Below are 16,501 nucleotides of genomic sequence, written 5' to 3'. Positions count from 1 at the left end.
AACTCTGAGTGCCCTGGCATCTCTGATGCACACCTTGTGATGTATTCACTACATAAATTGAGGGGGAAACAGGACATTTTCCAAAAGGTTAGGTTGTCTGGGGAAAAAATCCCTAAACCGTGGTCAGTCTGACTTAGAAGCCCGATTCCCCTCTAAGACTTTCCAAGAGCAGCCACTTCCTGGAAGGACGAGCGGTAAGCAGACGCTTCAGCCCCCCTGAGAGGGAGCTAGGCCCCAGGTGGGTACAGTGATGGACTCGTGCTGATCCTGTCCCACCGAAGCCCTGGAAAGGCCAGTTTCCCAGCACAGGCACATCCTGTTAACAGGAAGCACTCATCTGTAAAAGAGGATAATAATATCTACTTTCAGGGTTGTTAAGAGGATCAACTGAGGTGGCATATGTGAGTGCCGAGCTCCATCACTGGCACAGAGGGTGCTTGATAAATGAGCACTACTGTACTGCATTGCTGTTAGCTAATTTTGCCAAGACAGAGCAGGGCAGTGCCTGGGTCTCTGAAGAAGGCATTTCTAGCAGAAAAAGCTGAATCCTGTCAGTAGTGATTGTGGAGCGAGACAGGGCCTGGGGCACTGGGTAAACAAATGAGGGAGGCCCCCCAAAAAAACCCAAACATCTTCCCCAGACATTCACTGCCAAGGCCTGTGGCAGAGGCAACAAGAGGCCACCTCAGGGTAGGGCTCTGCAAGCTTGGTCTGGGGCCCAGGCCAGATGGGACTGAGGCGAGGAGCAGAACCCGGGCCCATGTGCCCAGCAAGCTGTGCCAGCCCAGCCCATGCCACCCCAGCCAAATCTGAGTTATATCAGGAGAAGGGATCTGTTCAGAACTCACCCATCTCTGCATATTTGCATATTCTATTTTGGGGTCTCTTCCTATTTTTCCCCCCGAGCTTCCTAGAAAAGTTCTCGTGATCAATTCCAACTTCACCTCTGCTGAACTGCAAAAGCTCATTCTCAATCCCATCTCCCTTCCACCACCACCACCTCTTTCCAACTCCTCTCCCGCAAGGTTCTCCAGAGCTCTCTGCCCTCCCTGCCTCCACTGCCCCCCACCTATTCAGGTCTCAACCTCTGTGATTGGGCTCTGGTTCCAAAGCAACATCTCCCCCAAGTCACCGTGGCTCAAACTGGTTAAGTTCAAGGTCAGCCATTGTTCTGGGCTTCTCTGTGGGATATCACAAGGCTCACCACATCCCCTTTGTCAGTTTCTTCCACTCCTCCACTCCGTCAGTTTGGACCACTCTTGCTCTGGCCTTCCCAGAAGCAGCAGAGCCCCCCCTTTCCGTGTTCCACACCACTCAGTCCTCATGTCCTATAAAGTTGAACTTCTTAGTGGGTGTCCCCTCTCCTCCACCGTTCCCTAAAAAGTTAAATTTCCCTCTCACAGGACACAGGCCTAATAGCCAACTTAAAACTTCCTGCTCATTATCTACAGTCTAGAACTATCCAAACCAAATTCATGAACGAGATGCCCCTCCCCCCACCCCCACCGTCCACGGCACCTCCAGCTCAAGTTGCCCAAAACTGGTGTTGCATTCCCAGTCCTAACCGCCATCAACCCACGCACATCCTGCCTGCTTGCTCGCCCCCCAGATCTGGTTTGTCTTTCACATCTCGCATCCTCCCTCCACCCAGCCCCCTGCTGCAGCTCCAGCCCGGGCCCCCACCGCGTCCCATCTGGAGGCAGCGAGCCCCCTAGCTGGCCTCCCACACCCAGTCTCACTTCCCACAAACGCAGCCTCCACGCAGCTGTCAGAGGATGGTCACACGTGAAGCTCGTCCCCCGCTGCCCTGTCAAGCCATCCAAGGGGAGCTCTCTGCCCTCAGGATAAGGTCCAAGCTCCTGGCCTGATCAGCCCATTCCACGCTCGAAGGCCACGGGAACGCTGGGAAGGATGCCAGCTTTGCCATGAGACAAACCTGAGCTTCTAAGACCAACGTGTCCATTGCCTGACCGAGACCGCCGGCTGCCGACTTCACCTCTCTGAAGCTTGAGGTTCCTCCATCACCTTTCCCAAGATGTAACCCCAAGATGTGACCCCTCTGCCTACCACTCCTCTTCCCCTGCCACCTCTATTCGTTCCAAGGGGATCAGTTTCTTCACGGCCTTCCTCACACGCCCCGTTTTCCCATCTAGTCACACACCTGCCCCTCTCCTGATTCCAATTCCCCAGACTACCCTGTCTCTAGGGCCACGCCAAACTCCTTTCACGCCTTGACATGATCTAGCCCCTGCCTACCTCAAAATCCACCCTGACACACAGGCTGCAGGAGCCCTGCTCTCCGACTCCAGCCCCCTGGCATGTACCCCATCCTGCCCACCTCCCACCCTTCACGCCTCAGTTTAGATGCTGTCGTCTCCAAGATCTCACAAGTGCGACACGCACACCTAACCCCAGCCCACAGCACCCCGTCCCGTGAGCGCCAAGCCCACTGCACTTGCCCTGCCTCCTAAGGCTTTGGTGCAAACACATCCGTCTGTCTTCCCAGGGCCAGGGCCCTGTGGGAACCAGGCTCCCACAGTCTGTCCTGGCACGGAGCCGAGACTGAGTGGGCATTTTTGAAAGGGAGAAGGGGAGAATGGTGAGAAAGGAGTCCTTGGCCCATGGAAAGCCCCAGGCGCAGTGGGGGCACCCATTAGACGCAACGCACTAGTATTTAACACAGGGTCACAGGAAGCAAAGTCAGCTTGCCAAGCCCCTGGAGGAAAGAGCTGACAAAGAAGGGAAAAGGAAACCGGGGGGTGGCTCGATTCTGGGAAGCAGTGGAACTGGTATTTGGGGGTCAGTTCCAGGGATAGGCAGGGTAACCCAAATGCCTTTGAAGGTAGTCCCCAGGGGCAGGGTACGAGTTGCCACAGAATGGAAACCAGCTCTAGGCAGGCGGGATCCTGGGGACAGGAAAGGCTGCGTCAGCCCCATTTGGCCAAGGCAGGCCCATGAGGATGGAACTGGCCTTTGTCTACACCGCAAACAAGCAAGACACAGGGGTTCGAAGACAGAGTTTGCTGGTCTTTGCCCTGAACCACAGCAGGCAGCTGGGCTCCAGCAGGCCCCCAAGGCACCAAGAGGTCTGGTGAGGGCCGAGTCTTTGCTGCCAAGGCAAACACCTCCCGACATTAATTCTGGGATTGAGGCTATGCAGAGACTTTTCGTTCTCTGGAAGGAAAGAACAATGTGCTGCTTGGGCCCTCTCTGGAAGGGTGGGCTCCCTCCCCGAGCACCTCCCTTGAGGATAGCTGATGAACTGGAGGTCATTCTGAAGGACAGGACATGCTGGGGACCAAAGCCAGGCCAGGTCAAAGGGCAAAGCAAAACTACTCTCCTCAAGTCTCTGGAGCCCTAATGGAGCAGAGGGGGAGGCCTGCTCTGGGCAGTCCCTCAGGCAGAAAGGAGTCACGGGGAACCGTGTGAGCGCACCATCGGACAGAGAAGGCTGTGCTCAGCACCGGTAAGCCTCTAGGCCCAGGAGGTGACAAGTGAAGCCAAATGACTGCACCGGCAGATGCTGCACTGAACGTCCACCAGGAGCTCAGGGCACAGGGTCACCTCAGAATGCCTTTCTGCTGCAACACCATCTGACGGGAAGGGTTTTTTCCTCTGACAAAGTATTTAAAGCACACGAAATCCACTGCTGAACTTGGCCATGTCTACATGGCAGCATGGCAGGGAGCGCTGTGCCAGGGGAAACGAGGCTCGGGCAGATGGAGCAGCAGCCTGGGGCTGGTGCCCTCTCTTCCATATGAAAACTGGGCCCTGTTCAGGTGGTGGTGTTTTGATATTATTACTTAACTGCTCTTGAATCCATGCCTCTGGGACTGAGAAGAGGGCCCTGCCTCCTGGCGTAGCGCTGAGGCCTGGATTCTGGCATGACTACAGAGTAGGCATCAAGGAACACCAGGTGGGGCTAGGCCAGGGAGGCACAGGGAATCTTCCGGAAACCTTCGAGAGAGGGAATGATGAAGGCAAGCTGCCCTCCCTGCACCCCCACAAAGTGCACCTGGCCACTCCCCAGACTGTGGTCATCTCAGAAGCACAAGCCTCTTATGGCCTGAGCTCTAACCCAGCACCACCCTGAAGACCTGGCAATAGCCCTGCTGCAGGGCACGTCCTGAGGAGGCCACCACCCAGAGCACCAAAAGGCCAGGGCTATGACGGGAAAAAGAGTCTCCAGAAAGTGAATGTGGGTGTCACACAGCAGCCGTGAAGTGGTTCTAAAATTCTCTGCCTGGGGCCCAGGCCTGCTCCATGATGCCACAGCGCCCCTTTGACAGCAAAGCCCACACACCATACTTCCCCGCCAACTCAGACCAGCCAGAGAGCCAGGCATGGACAAAGCAGTCGATCACAAGATGTATTGGGGAGAGGAGAGATGGGGGCACCTTTAGGAGTGCCCCCGCATGGGCAGCTGCCTGGCAGTTAGCTGGGAGCGCAGGAGGAGCATAGAGTTCATGGGGCTCCTCCAGCAAAGATGAGCTCCAGGGCCGCCTGGATGTCCCCACCGGTGGCCTGCAGGGCCCGCAGACTCAGCTCATCGTCCTGGATGCCCATGTCACGCAGCTGCTGCAGCTGGGGTTGCCACTGGCTCTGTAGAAAGACAGGACCAGGCAGACACTGTTAGCTGGGCCCCAACGGAGACTCCTTTGGTTAGGTCTGTCCTTTCAGAGTGTGAGGAAGCCGAGTTCCCACGGCAAAGCTGTGAAAACACCCCCAAACAAGGGGCCTCCAGAAAAACGAGAAAGCTCAAGGGTTCAGAGAATAAAAGTTTCTCATTAAAAAAGGAAAAACTTTAACAGAAAGATCAAAGAGAAAGCACAAATGACTTACCTAAATTTCAAACAATTAAATTACTTCCTGCGCCTATGTGGGGACACACACACACACACACACACACACACACCCCACCACCACCACCACCACCACCCTCTCCCCGGAGGGGGACAAATTTTCAAATTAGTTCTGGCAATGACCATACTAGAGAGTGGAAGCCTGACTCTCACCCCTCACCCCACCACACGTAAGTGCTTTTATTTCCCCGAGGAATAGAAACATGCATGGACTGCTCAGATTAACTGACAGGAACTCTTTTTTTGCACTCCTCTCTATATCTAGCCCCACCCTTTTTAACAAAAATCCACACACCCTGGAGACCACTCCCTGCTAGTACATGAAGTCCTGAGTGTGTGATATTCCAAGCTGCCGAAGTTCTGAAATGGACCCTAACGGGGCACCTCCAATCTCCTGCCATGACAAATAACGCTGCCTTCACAGATGTCGTGTTCTACATGTCCACACATCTCTAGGATCAATTCTGAGAAATGGGACTGCAAGGAATTATCCACCTTAAGAGTCACCGGAACTTCCTTTTCCTGAAATAGTCTGTTTTTCTCTGGAGTTGTTGGTCCTAAGTTCCTAGAACGTCTACGTGTCAGGGAGATGTTGGCCTTCGATGAATGCTACAGATCTTGCCTCTTATTTCTGTGTATTTGGCTGGCCGGCTGGTTTGCTGAACAGAAATTGTCACTTTCATGAATTCAAAATTTATTACTTTATTTAATGGCTCTTAGATGTTGCCTTTCAAGGCCTTCTCTACTGTAAGGGTTTAAAGACATTCCCCATGTTTTCTTCTAGTGCTTTCATAGTCTCACTAGCATCTCTCTCTCACCAAGGAGGACATGCACAATGCAGGAAAAGTGGCACGTTCACATGTGGGAAGGAGAAGGCCGTGGGAAGAAATGCAAATTCAGAGAGGCAGGCAGGCAAGAGTAGGATGGGGAGGGTTTTTAAGAAATCACACAAACCACCCTAGACTCACATCACAGGCCAGGTAGAGGGCGCGAACACTGCTGGGCTGGGGAGCACAGTGCCCGGGCACTGAGCTGGGGAAGATGAAGGCATGGAAAGAAAGCTGTCTGGGGGTCCTGTTCCCCTCACTGGCCCCAGGGCCATTTGGGGGAGAGCACGCCATTAGCGCGAGCATGAGCTCGAACCCTGCCTCCAACACTGCTGGCTTTACGGCCCTGGACAAGTTCCTGGAATGGTGCCCTCTCCTCCCCCGGCCCACTGCGAGGAGTAAAGGACAGAGCAGAGAAACAGCTGGTACCTGGCGACAAGCAGGAAGCACTGAGCCCTTGGGTCTTGTATTCAGCTGCCAGGGTGACCTTTCCATGAAGCACCGTGGATGGCGGAGCTCCTGCCTGAACCTGCCCTGGCTCCCTGGTGACTGGCAGATCAGGTCTAACCTCCTGGGCCCAGGCTCCAGGCCCTCACACTCAAGTTCCCGCTCTCCTTTTCTCTAGCCAACCTCAGGACGCTACGCACTGCTTTCTGGCCTGTAGTCTTGCGTATGTCACATAGACTCCACTCAGCTGTTTAAACAGATCGTTCTTCCTGTGTGGACACCCCCTTAAACAGCCCCTTCCTCACCTGGCCAACCTCTAGCTGGCTCTGACAGTCAGTGCAAACAGCCCTTCCTTAGGAATGTCATGTCTGACCCAGGCCCTTACCTCAAGGCCCTTTGCTCCCCCTGGAGCAGGAACCGCCCCGTGCCCCTCCACGGCAGGATAAGAACAGACTCATCTCTGCCCCAACAGCCAGACCCAGGCCCGGTTATGCCTACTCCATGCTCAGCCGGTGCTCATGGAGTGACTAAATGACTCCTGACTAAACTCAGTTAGCGCCCAAGCCAGGTGTCAGTGCCATCCAGCATGGTCCCTGCTGCAGGGACAGCTGCCCTTGGTGGGAACACCCTCTCCTGTCACTCTGCCAGGCTCTGGGGACTCCTCAAGCGCAGCATGCCATGTGGGAAGGCCCTCCAGAGAGCAGACAAAAGCTCAATATCTAAAGGCACTCAAGGCGCATGGACAGGAGAGCGGGAGACTGACCTGAAGGCTGGGCTGCCCGGAGGCCTGCAGGGCGTGTTGTAGGGCTTGGCTGAAGAGGTCATTAGTGATGGGTGTCCCTGACTGGACACTGGAGGACATTGGTGAGGTCCCTGAGGAATGACCCTAGAGACAAACCAGTGGTCAGCGCCACCCTCAGAGCCATCCGTTTCTCCCAGACTGCTCCCACTGCTGTCACATCACCCCATCATGCCTTGGGGTGCCCAACTACTGCCTCCCAACAAGGGGTGTGCATGAGATAATCATTCAGAAGAACTTAAAAGCTCTCTATGCAGGGATGATTCCATTCTCCTTCACTGCAGGGAAATGGAATTGAGTCCCCTGACCCAGCCTAGGACCCGAGCGCTAGGAGAGATGGCCTTGGAAGCTGGACTGACCATCCTCAGGAACATTTAGACCTGCAATGTCTGGTCACTTTCAGAGGTGAGGGCACACTGGGGAGGGGACATTCTGAACTCCTAGGAGTCATCGGGACCACGCTAGACTCCAGGCTCTGAGCCCCAGAGGTAAGTGGGGGGATGTCAGAGCTGCAGTGGGACACCCCCCAAGGCTCCAGGCAGAGCTCAGCGCCAACCAGACCGCTCCAGTCAGATCAGCAAGGTAAGCCACTCTACCCCTGGGGAGCTCTGCCCCTGGGGCCCAGTCTTCACTGACCTTCAGGCCCCGATCTTCCAGCCCTCTCACCATACCTGGGTGCCAGGAGTCGGGGTGTGAGAGCTGCTCTCCGGAGTGCTGGCCAGGGCCAGAGCGGTGGCCAGCTCGCTCTGGGTGATGGGTCGGGGTCCGGCAGCGCCACTGTACCCCAGGGAAGCTGGACGGGAGCTGGGAGTGCTGCTGGATGGTGTGGATCTGGCACTCTGGGGAAAGGAGGTGCCCAGAATCAGGGAGGGGACACAATGAGGTTCTCAGATGAACCCCACCCCCTGTGATAAGAACAGTTCTGGGGAGACTTCCCAAGCGAGACTTGGCCCCCAAAAGGCCTATGACCACCTCCCAGCCTGGGGGTACTACACATCTCCCTCAAAGGGCAGGCAGCCAGGCCACTTACAGGGTGAAAGTCATCCTCGTCATCAGAGAGCCCTTCAAACAGGAAGCCACCTGGAGGAGGAGAACAGATTTCAGGAAGAACAGAAAGGCACAGGCGGAGCTCCAGAATCTCAGCTCAAATACTCTCCAAATTCCTATTTTCCTCTCTCCCCTTGGAAAATTACAGGACAGATGCACTCCCTGACTCAAACCGAGAGTTCCCAAGGAACACCCTCTGCCAGCGCTATACATAGCTGCTGAGTAAAGCAAATCCCTGGGCCTCTGCCCACCCTTCGGGGGCCAAAGCTGAGGCTCTCTTGGGGCTCACCTGGCATGTCCCGGTACGAGCTGGAGGGCATGCTCCGGGAAGAGGAGTCGGCCCCTGGCAAGGGGGTGCTCCCTGCCACCGAGTGCAGGACCAGGACAATGGCATTGACCAGAGCCGGGTGAGCAGGCACCAACCTGCAACAGAGACAGGAAGAAACCTAGGTGACTAGAAGGTCAGAGAACCCCAGCTGCAACAGGAGTTCTGGGGAGCCCCCGCACACCCGTCACTATGCCTGTGCCTGCACGGAAATCTGTCTCCAGCACCTCCCTCCAATGGGCTTTGTCCTCCTGCTGCTCTGCCCTCCACCCTTCAGTTCTGGCCTCCACTGCAAATACCTCACCTTCCCCTCCTCAAGGCACGATGGGACATATACCATCTGGGAGGCTCAGAGGTCAGCCTCTGGTCTCCACTCCATCTCTGCTTCCCTGGACAACCTTTGACAGGACCCTCTCTTCCCAGGGTGGGGCTGTTTTCTGAGCTTGCAAAATAAGGGGACATCATTTCTACTCTCCAGCCTAGCTCTAAAATCGTAGGACCTATGTATCTGCTTAACAAGCTAAAAATCCTCCAAAGGCTCTCTACTAGGTACTGAAAAGAGCTAAACTGAGCCCAGCCCGCAAAGCCACCCACTCAGAGCCCTGCTCCATCTGAACATCTCCACGTGCCCCTGCCCCTGGGTGCTATCGCTCCCCTGCTGTTTCTCACCTCCTAATATATTTAGAAGGGAGACTCGGGGACACATGGGAGAGGGGCTCCAAGAGAAAATGCGGGACAACAATGAGGTTTCCAGCCCAACCGAAGGGGGGGGGGCGGGGAGGGAGGGTACCCTGAAATAAGATGGCTACACTTACGTATCCAGCATGTTGGGATCAGCAAAGACAGAGAAGAGATCCTTGTCCTGGAGAACCCCTGGAGGAGAATGGGGCTTACCTGAGAGACCAGAAATCTAGCCAGCCTCGGGAGGGCTGGAGCTGCGGGCCACAGACCCAAGAGGGTTCAGCCTCAGAGCCACTAGCTCATCGAGGACGCGGCACTCGTGAGAACTGGAGGAAACCAAGTGCCACACGGCACAACCCAAGTGCACCCCACCTTTGCCCCTGCTGCCCACCTCTCCCCTGCACTTAAGCTGCATACTGAATGCTGACACGCCAGGCTTTCCCCACGTCTCCGGGGGCTTCCCTTATCCTGAAAGGTGTGCAGAAGTCTTCCCCGGGGGCCATGGTCTGGGCTAACCATGCCCTCATCCGGCAGCCTCGCACCCTCACTTTTGAGGTTAGCCTGTGCTTTCCCTGCAGGACTGACAGCCCTGGGTGGGCTGGGTATATGAAATACATCTCGGTTACCCCCTCTCCCCACAAGACCAGTGGTTCTGAAAAGACTGTCAACATCTCCTTAGGATCATTGTCTTCTCCCGGGAACGCCTTCTCCAAAACCCCCATTCCTTCGAGTTTGGTCCTGCACTTACCAAGAGCAATGGGATCACTGCTGAGGCCTGGGGTGGCCACGATGATCTGATCCAGAGATTCCTTGTTGCTGAGCATCTTAAAGACCTGCAAGAGAATTGGGGGGGAGCGGGGGGAGAATGGAGGGAGGAAGGACTCTGAGCGCCCCAGCTAGCTCAGTGCACTGGCGGACACCCATCCTCTGCTGCAGTACTTCCGCCCTCTAAGTGCCCGCACATAAGCCACCACCATGCAACAGCCCCAGGAAACAGATGAGCCTCTTTCTTCTCTGAGATCATGGCTGACTGGAGCGGAAACAAACAATAGGAAAGAGCAAGACTACAGTAAACCTTCAATCTCTGGTTCGCCCCCCATCTACAGTTCCAACGCTTCCAAAATAAAAGCTCTTATTACAAGTCCAACAGCAAACGTTTCTCTAGATCCTGAAAAGAGCCTTTTGATCCCCACACAATGATCACCTCCCATTCAGACGTACTGGGAAATTCACAGTATGTATTAATTTTGCTTCTACAGAAAGGCATCAGCACATTTTCCCAGCGAGGAAAGCCAGGTAAGGAGCACTGGGCAGGCAGTTCAGGTGAAGTCAAGGGATGCAACCCAGCAGAAACAGTCCGTGGCTCCTTCGCTGTTACCACATTCATTCCATGGGACCAGTATTGCATCTTGCATTACAGGGAATCAACAATACCTGGCTGAGAGAGCCTCTTTGGGGGAAGACGGGGCTCTGGTGAGACCCACAGACGTGGCAAAAGCTCCCCAAGGAACTCTTGGTAGCCATGGCAACGGGCTTCCAGCCCCCACTCTCCTCCACTCGCCAGCCTTCCCACCCTCTCCAGCACCCAACCTGACACACTCACCGCCTCCCTGTAGGAGGAGCTGCTGTGCAGGGCGGTGTGCAGCACCCGGAACTCCCTCAGGGCAGCCACTTTGTCCACAGGCTCTGGGGACAAAACACACGTTACCCCTGGCTCTGCGGTGGGTGCAGTCACACCATTTCAGCATGGGTCCAAGTCCAGCCTGGTCTGCAGGTACCCTGCCCTCATCACCCCATGAAAAATTTGAGTGCCCATTTGTGAGAAACCCATTTATGCCACAGATAAGAAAACTGCACTCTCTTTCAAGCATCTTCAAAAGATAAACAAATTCAGAGTCCAGCAGAGGTGAATCTTACCACTTGAAAGACACTAATCAATACCCCACTGCAGGAGTTCTGACTTCTTACATTTGAAAGGAGGACAGTATAATGAACTCCACAGACTTTTATGCAGTGATTTAAAGTAAGTTCTGCAAGCCATCCGAACACCAGGGAGCTATGGTGACACAGTATGTTGAGAAAGAAACGGAACACAGAGATGTACGTGCCTTCTCTAGTACAGCCGCGTAACGGTGGCGGTGTGCCTGGGTTTCGAGGCTGGAAGGGGTAAGGAAAGGGCAGCACTCAGAAGTGACAGAATCAGGGGTAGCTGTTTTCTCTTTGATATTTTCTTTCCAGCTTCTGTCCTTTGTGTGTGTGTGTGTGTGTGTGTGTGTGTGTGTGTCTGTGTGTGTATTTCAGTACAAGAAGGACCAAGACAACACCTACTTGTAGGCTCTTCAACTTTCATCAAGTGCCTCACAGCAAGTGTGTTGCTGGGGCCCAATGCTCCTTTTTGATCTTTGGACAGTACGATTCATATATTCAGGAAAGTTTAGCATTTTTGCTTTGTTGCTTTACTATGTAGGATATCAGCCCATCTCATAGATGAAGACATTTGGGTAACAGGAGGGGGAGTAGGTAGAAAGTTCACCCTGGGTCACACTTTTAAAAGCGTGGTTACCTGTCCCTATGACAGCTACTGGGGACTGGCAACCCCACAGGGACCATCCCCAGGCTAGGGGAACCCTCAGGGCTCAGTGTGGCAACCACATCCCTACCTACACATCTAACATGAGGGGAGTGTTTTTTGAAAAACATTCATTTTCAGCAGATGACCTACTTTATTCATCCAACCAACATCTATAAGCATTTATTTCATGCTTGGTTTGGGTCAAGACACAGGACTGCAAAGAAACAGAGTCCCTGTCGCAAAAGAATCCTTGGGTCATTAATAGAAACAAAACTAGATCCAACACGCAAACACACAATCACAGAGCATCATGCTGAGGAGGCCGGCAAGGGTGCTAGGGATACGGGGGCAGAAAGCACTCTCTGGGAGGCGGGGCTGGGGCTCAATGCTGTCTCCAGGGAAACTACCTGGGACAGGTATGCAAGGCAGAGCAGATGCATACTGGGGAGAGAAGGCATTCCAGGCAAAGTCACAGAAGAATAAAAAGAAGCTTGGAAGGAACAGAACTCGCTTCTTCTGGCTGGAACTCGGGGTACTTATCCCTTCCCAAACAGCAGGCAAAGTGGGGTCCTGAAGGCATTTGTAATCCACCTACAGGTTCTAATCCAGTGGGAGGTCAAGCAATGTGCTACCTTTCAGAAGAGCACTCTAGGACGAAATATTTTAAATTCTGTCACAAAACAGTCTCTTTTCTGATCTAAAAGTTTGTTTTCACCTTTCAGTAAAAAGTTCATTTGTTTGAAAAATAAATTTCCAGGTAGAAGGAGGAAAAGATCTCTTAATATATTAAGTCGATAAGCAGTTAAGAGTTACGGTTGTCTCTGAGCTAATGTCATCCTTTGGAGTGGCAGGCAGTCAGCCCAGTGGAAAGAACAAGGGCTCTTGAGCCAGAAAAACCTAAATTCACAGCCCAGCTCTTCCCTTCATTTTCTAAGTAGTGACCTTGAAGAAGTATCAATTTCTTTACCTATTAAATGCTATTACCCAGCAGGGCCACAGTCAAGATTAAGTGAGATATGAAAGAGAAACAAACAATCTGGCTCCTGAGGCAACAAATGTTACTTTCCTTCTGCTAATGCCCTCCAGCCAAAGGCCAGAGGGACATGGTTGAACAAGTTCAGAAAGGAGAGAGCACTCCCTCAATGCCCCTCCCACTTCTCAGTAAGTGCACATCAGAGAGGACATACAGGATTTGGGTTTGGGCTGCGTGTCTTGGGGGGAAGTTTTAGGAAGTAGGGTTTTGTTCTGGATTGGATGCTGTCAGGAAGTCAGGGTGCGGCCTCCCTGGTGGTACAAGGGGTTAAGCACAGCACTGTGAAGCTATCCGCAGCACATGTTCTCTGCAGCACATGTTCCATCCCTGGCTGGCCAGGGGGCTACCCATATGGCGCAGCAGACCTCTCCTGACTCACCCACTGCTCCCTCAGCAGTGTGTTTCAGTCAGCCTGCCTGTTCTGTTCCCCACTCTGTCTCTAGTGGATCCTCACACCCCCACCCCCACCCTGTACCTCAGTTCTTATGTGCATAAATAAATAAATTAAAAAAAAAAAGTCAGGGTGATTTTATGATTGGGTATCTTAATAATCTTATCTAAAAGGAAGGAAAACTAGGGCAAAGAGAAAGCTCTAACTGGTAAAGAAGAGTAGTCACAACGGCCAGATTTGAGGGCTATTTGGTCACTGTCATGGTGTGGACATGTTCAGGTTTTTGTCTCTGTTCAGATATGAGAGGGATCTTGTTTTTGTCTTCATCCATTATAGTCTCACAATGAGCGGCCTGTAGATGTTGGTGATATGTGAAATCACTCGTTCTATTGGAGGATGTCCATGATGTTTAGAACTGAATCAGTCATAGCAATCACAAAGATTATAAAAATGCATCCAACAGTTTAAAAAAACTAATTCTCCTTGTACAGTTCAGCTTTATCCTCAGCAAGGCTTTTAAACACAGATGCAAAATTCAAATTATGAATTCTAAGCAGCACCTTTTATTAATAAATCAAGAAGACACGAGAGGCTCTGTACATTTTTTCACTTGGATGCTGTTAGAATATTTTCAGCTTCAGGAAAATAAATTAGCAGGAAAGCAAGAGGAGTGAGCAGACTGAACAAAATCCCAGCCTGAGGCAGTTTGTGGGAAGATTTGCTAAAAAAAGAACAAACTAGAGTGTCAGAGGAGGACAAGAAATTTCAGGCCTTTCCCTAATGAGAACAACAGTAACAAAAAGATGACAAAAGTTCATTGAAAAATAAACTGTTAACCTAAAAGAGTTTAAAGAGACACAATCTTCCTGCCCCATTAAAAAACAGTGAGTAACAAACTTAAAAAGCAGAGAAAGAAACCCATTCAGATGTGTGTCTGTAGTAAGATCAAAACGTCCCTGTTTATCAAATGTGGTCGAATCCAGTAAGTAACACAGCTATCCCCTCTCACTATCTCAGTAAACTACCCCAATGTTTCACCGGGGTTCGAGTCTTACAGATGTTACAGACGCTCATCTCCGCGGTGAACGCTCACTCACCTGGTTTCTGATCAGGTTCAGGCCAGGACTTGCGCAGAACATGGACTGTGGACCCAGGCTGAATGCCATAGAAGTCAAGGGTCTGTTCATCTTTTAACTTCCGGCCACAGTAGATCAAGTCTTTAAAAAAAACAACTGTCCACTTATATTTTGTTCCTCAAAACAATTTAGATGGTTTCTGTCTCCTAAGAACCTTATCTGGATTGGACAGATAGCTAAAGAATGGTACATGCTTTTCATGCTCTTGTTTAAAACATTTTAATAATAACTGTTAATGAATATAAACTCATAAAATACAGAATCAACCACAAAAAACTCCAGAGCGTAACACTGAGGACTGCTTGACTTAAATGAATGGGAAAATGCAACAACAAAAAAGGATAAACCAATTTTTTGCCAGTTGAATCCCCAGCTATATATGTTTATATCAATATTTAAATTCTTCTTTTACCTAGAATGGCCTTACTATCTTCTTTTCCTTTTTTACTGCTGTCCCCCCAAACAAAGAAATAAAAATCCTTCTGATCATTCCTTAATTCTCATATCAAATGCCATGTGCTGGGGTTTCCTTACCAGCATCTTCTACCCTAGACCACCCCAAATTCTTGCTCACTTGGAGAAAGAATTCAACTGACATAATTGAGGAACTTAGTGTAAAACAGGTCTGTGTAGTGCACAACTGAAATAGCAACCAATAGCTTTATTATATGATCTGTGTTCTATTCACCCAAATACACTCACTTCCCTGATGTGTGATCATTTTGAGGCAACAAATCCCAAATTCTTAATTTACCCTTGTAATTCCAAAAGTATCCTCTCCCAAAAGAGCAGCAACCACCACCCCCAGGCCACAGAGACTCACCAATCAGCTCAGGGTCTGGAACAGACTCTTGCAATTTGCCAGCAATAAGCTGCTTCAGAAATGAAATACTATAACCCCCCAGTGAGTATTCTCCCAGCTCTGTCTCTGGCAACCGAAGAATAGACTTTGGGGCAAGTGGCTGGTCAGCCAACTTCACCGCCAAGTGCCAATCTGAGAGAGACATCCTCTCTCTTTCCCGCTCTCTCTTTCTCCCTGTAAAGAAACAGAGTCTCAATAGTTAAAGGACAGATCACCACCCTACTCCATCCCCACCCCACCAATGGGTTGAATGAGAGGTAATTCAGTATGACACTGTTGGGAAAGCGCAGAAGGTAGCACCCAGAGGCCAGAACTAGAATCTGGTGTTCTCTTTTCACTCATCCTAAAAGATGGACAGTAAGGAGCTTCAGCTCTCTAGGCCTCTGCTATTCCTTGTCAAATACCATCCCATCTAATAAGAAAGTTGTGAGGTTCTAATGAGATCACCCAACCCCCTCTCTTTATTTACACTCCTTATTGTCTTCATCAACTCTGGCTTGAACAGTTCCCTGCCTCTCACCTCTCCCTGTCAAATACCATGCTGCTACACATTTCACCATTTTAACACACAGATCTGCTCAAGTCCTCTGCTGAGAACTCCTCCACCCCTGTGAATAACTCTAAATCCCACAGCCTGGCTTACAAGAACATTCACATCTGTTCCCTATGCCAGCCTACAACCCCCTCCCCCAGAGAGCCCTGCCCTGTTGTTTCACCCTCTCCAGCACTCAAGTCCACCCCCACTAAACTTCCATTCAAAACAAAGTTCTCCCCCACTTAACACCTCTGCTCATCTGCTAACTCTGCAAGTCATTCCCCTTCCCTCTGTGGTCTCTTAGCAAACTCCCACCAAAACCAAACCAAATACAATCCCCTCTGCCCTTTCCCTGCTGTCCCTATTCCACCCCCTCCCTCTCCTCTGCTGCTGAGCCAAGGGTTACATAGACCTATTGACTTTCAACCTCCCCATCCCCTTCTGAAACAGGCCCATGAAAACAAAGGCCAGACGTGTCCGCCTTCAGCGCCCCCACGTGTGGCACACAGGGGGCCCAGAGAGTGCATCGGAACTTCTGAGGGTCAGAGAATGTCCTCCCGAAAGGCCTCGGGTAGAGGAGAAACACCAGACTGAGCCCTAAGGCATCCTCAAGGGAACTCCCACCTCAGTTCACGCCAGGGGAGGGAGCGCCCTTGCACACATCACATCTCACTTAACCCCCCGCGCGCCCCCGACGCCCACAAACTGGACACCGGGGCTGAGACCAGAAAGCTGCAGTCCCCGGCCCAAGATCACAGAGAGCGAGGCGCGACACAATGACGCGCTCTGGCGCGACCCCACTGCTCCCCTGGGCCCCGCTAACGAGTCGACCCCGCGGAGGCCGCGCGGGGGGTCGTGGGGCCCGCGAGACAGGAGCCCGGCGCCCTCACCCGTCCCGCGGAAGGAACCCGGCCGCAGAGCCGCCGGTGTAAACACTCACTCCGGGCTTCTCGCCGGAAGCCGGAAGCTCCGCGCTGCATTCTG

General features: G+C 52.1%; 1 protein-coding gene and 1 long non-coding RNA gene across 4 annotated transcripts in view; one reads left to right on the top strand and one right to left on the bottom strand.

Annotated features, from left to right (window-relative positions):
• The window catches only part of LOC129146670 (uncharacterized), a 15,896-nt gene extending 10,328 nt beyond the window's left edge, over positions 1 to 5,568 (top strand). The window contains exon 4 of the long non-coding RNA XR_008553692.1: positions 1,755 to 5,568. This is a non-coding gene — a long non-coding RNA (uncharacterized LOC129146670). The remainder of the gene's footprint in view (positions 1 to 1,754) is intronic.
• Positions 4,355 to 16,501, bottom strand: UBL7 (ubiquitin like 7). Of its 3 annotated transcripts, none has more exons than XM_037502115.2 (11): positions 16,458 to 16,501; positions 14,944 to 15,156; positions 14,082 to 14,201; positions 10,592 to 10,674; positions 9,737 to 9,821; positions 9,123 to 9,180; positions 8,272 to 8,405; positions 7,966 to 8,015; positions 7,607 to 7,774; positions 6,900 to 7,022; positions 4,355 to 4,602 (listed from the first exon to the last, which is right to left on the bottom strand). In XM_037502115.2, the coding sequence occupies exons 1-11, from the start codon at positions 16,495 to 16,497 to the stop codon at positions 4,465 to 4,467; spliced, it is 1,212 nt and encodes a 403-aa protein (XP_037358012.2). In that variant the 5' UTR covers positions 16,498 to 16,501; the 3' UTR covers positions 4,355 to 4,464. The 3 variants fall into 3 exon arrangements, with proteins under 3 accessions (XP_037358012.2, XP_037358013.1, XP_037358010.2); XM_037502116.2 differs by lacking the exon at positions 16,458 to 16,501 and adding an exon at positions 16,408 to 16,451; XM_037502113.2 differs by lacking the exon at positions 16,458 to 16,501 and adding an exon at positions 16,142 to 16,335.

This window comes from Talpa occidentalis, unplaced genomic scaffold (genome assembly GCF_014898055.3).
Source record: "Talpa occidentalis isolate TD23 unplaced genomic scaffold, MPIMG_talOcc4v2.1 talOcc4.11, whole genome shotgun sequence".
NCBI lineage: Eukaryota > Metazoa > Chordata > Mammalia > Eulipotyphla > Talpidae > Talpa > Talpa occidentalis.
Note: the sequence above shows the minus strand (reverse complement) of the source record. Positions and strands in the feature narration are given on the sequence as shown.

What these genes read in the sequence shown, in the direction of transcription:
- UBL7 (XM_037502115.2), bottom strand. Translation starts at nt 16,497, where the DNA reads ATGCAGCGCGGAGCTTCCGGCTTCCGGCGAGAAGCCCGGA. An exon ending in GCTCCTCCTACAGGGAGGCG is followed by an intron (nt 9,822 to 10,591) that starts GTGAGTGTGTCA and finishes ATTCTCTTGCAG; the next exon opens with GTCTTTAAGATGCTCAGCAA. An exon ending in CCGGGCAGCCCAGCCTTCAG is followed by an intron (nt 4,603 to 6,899) that starts GTCAGTCTCCCG and finishes GTCTTTCTACAG; the next exon opens with AGCCAGTGGCAACCCCAGCT.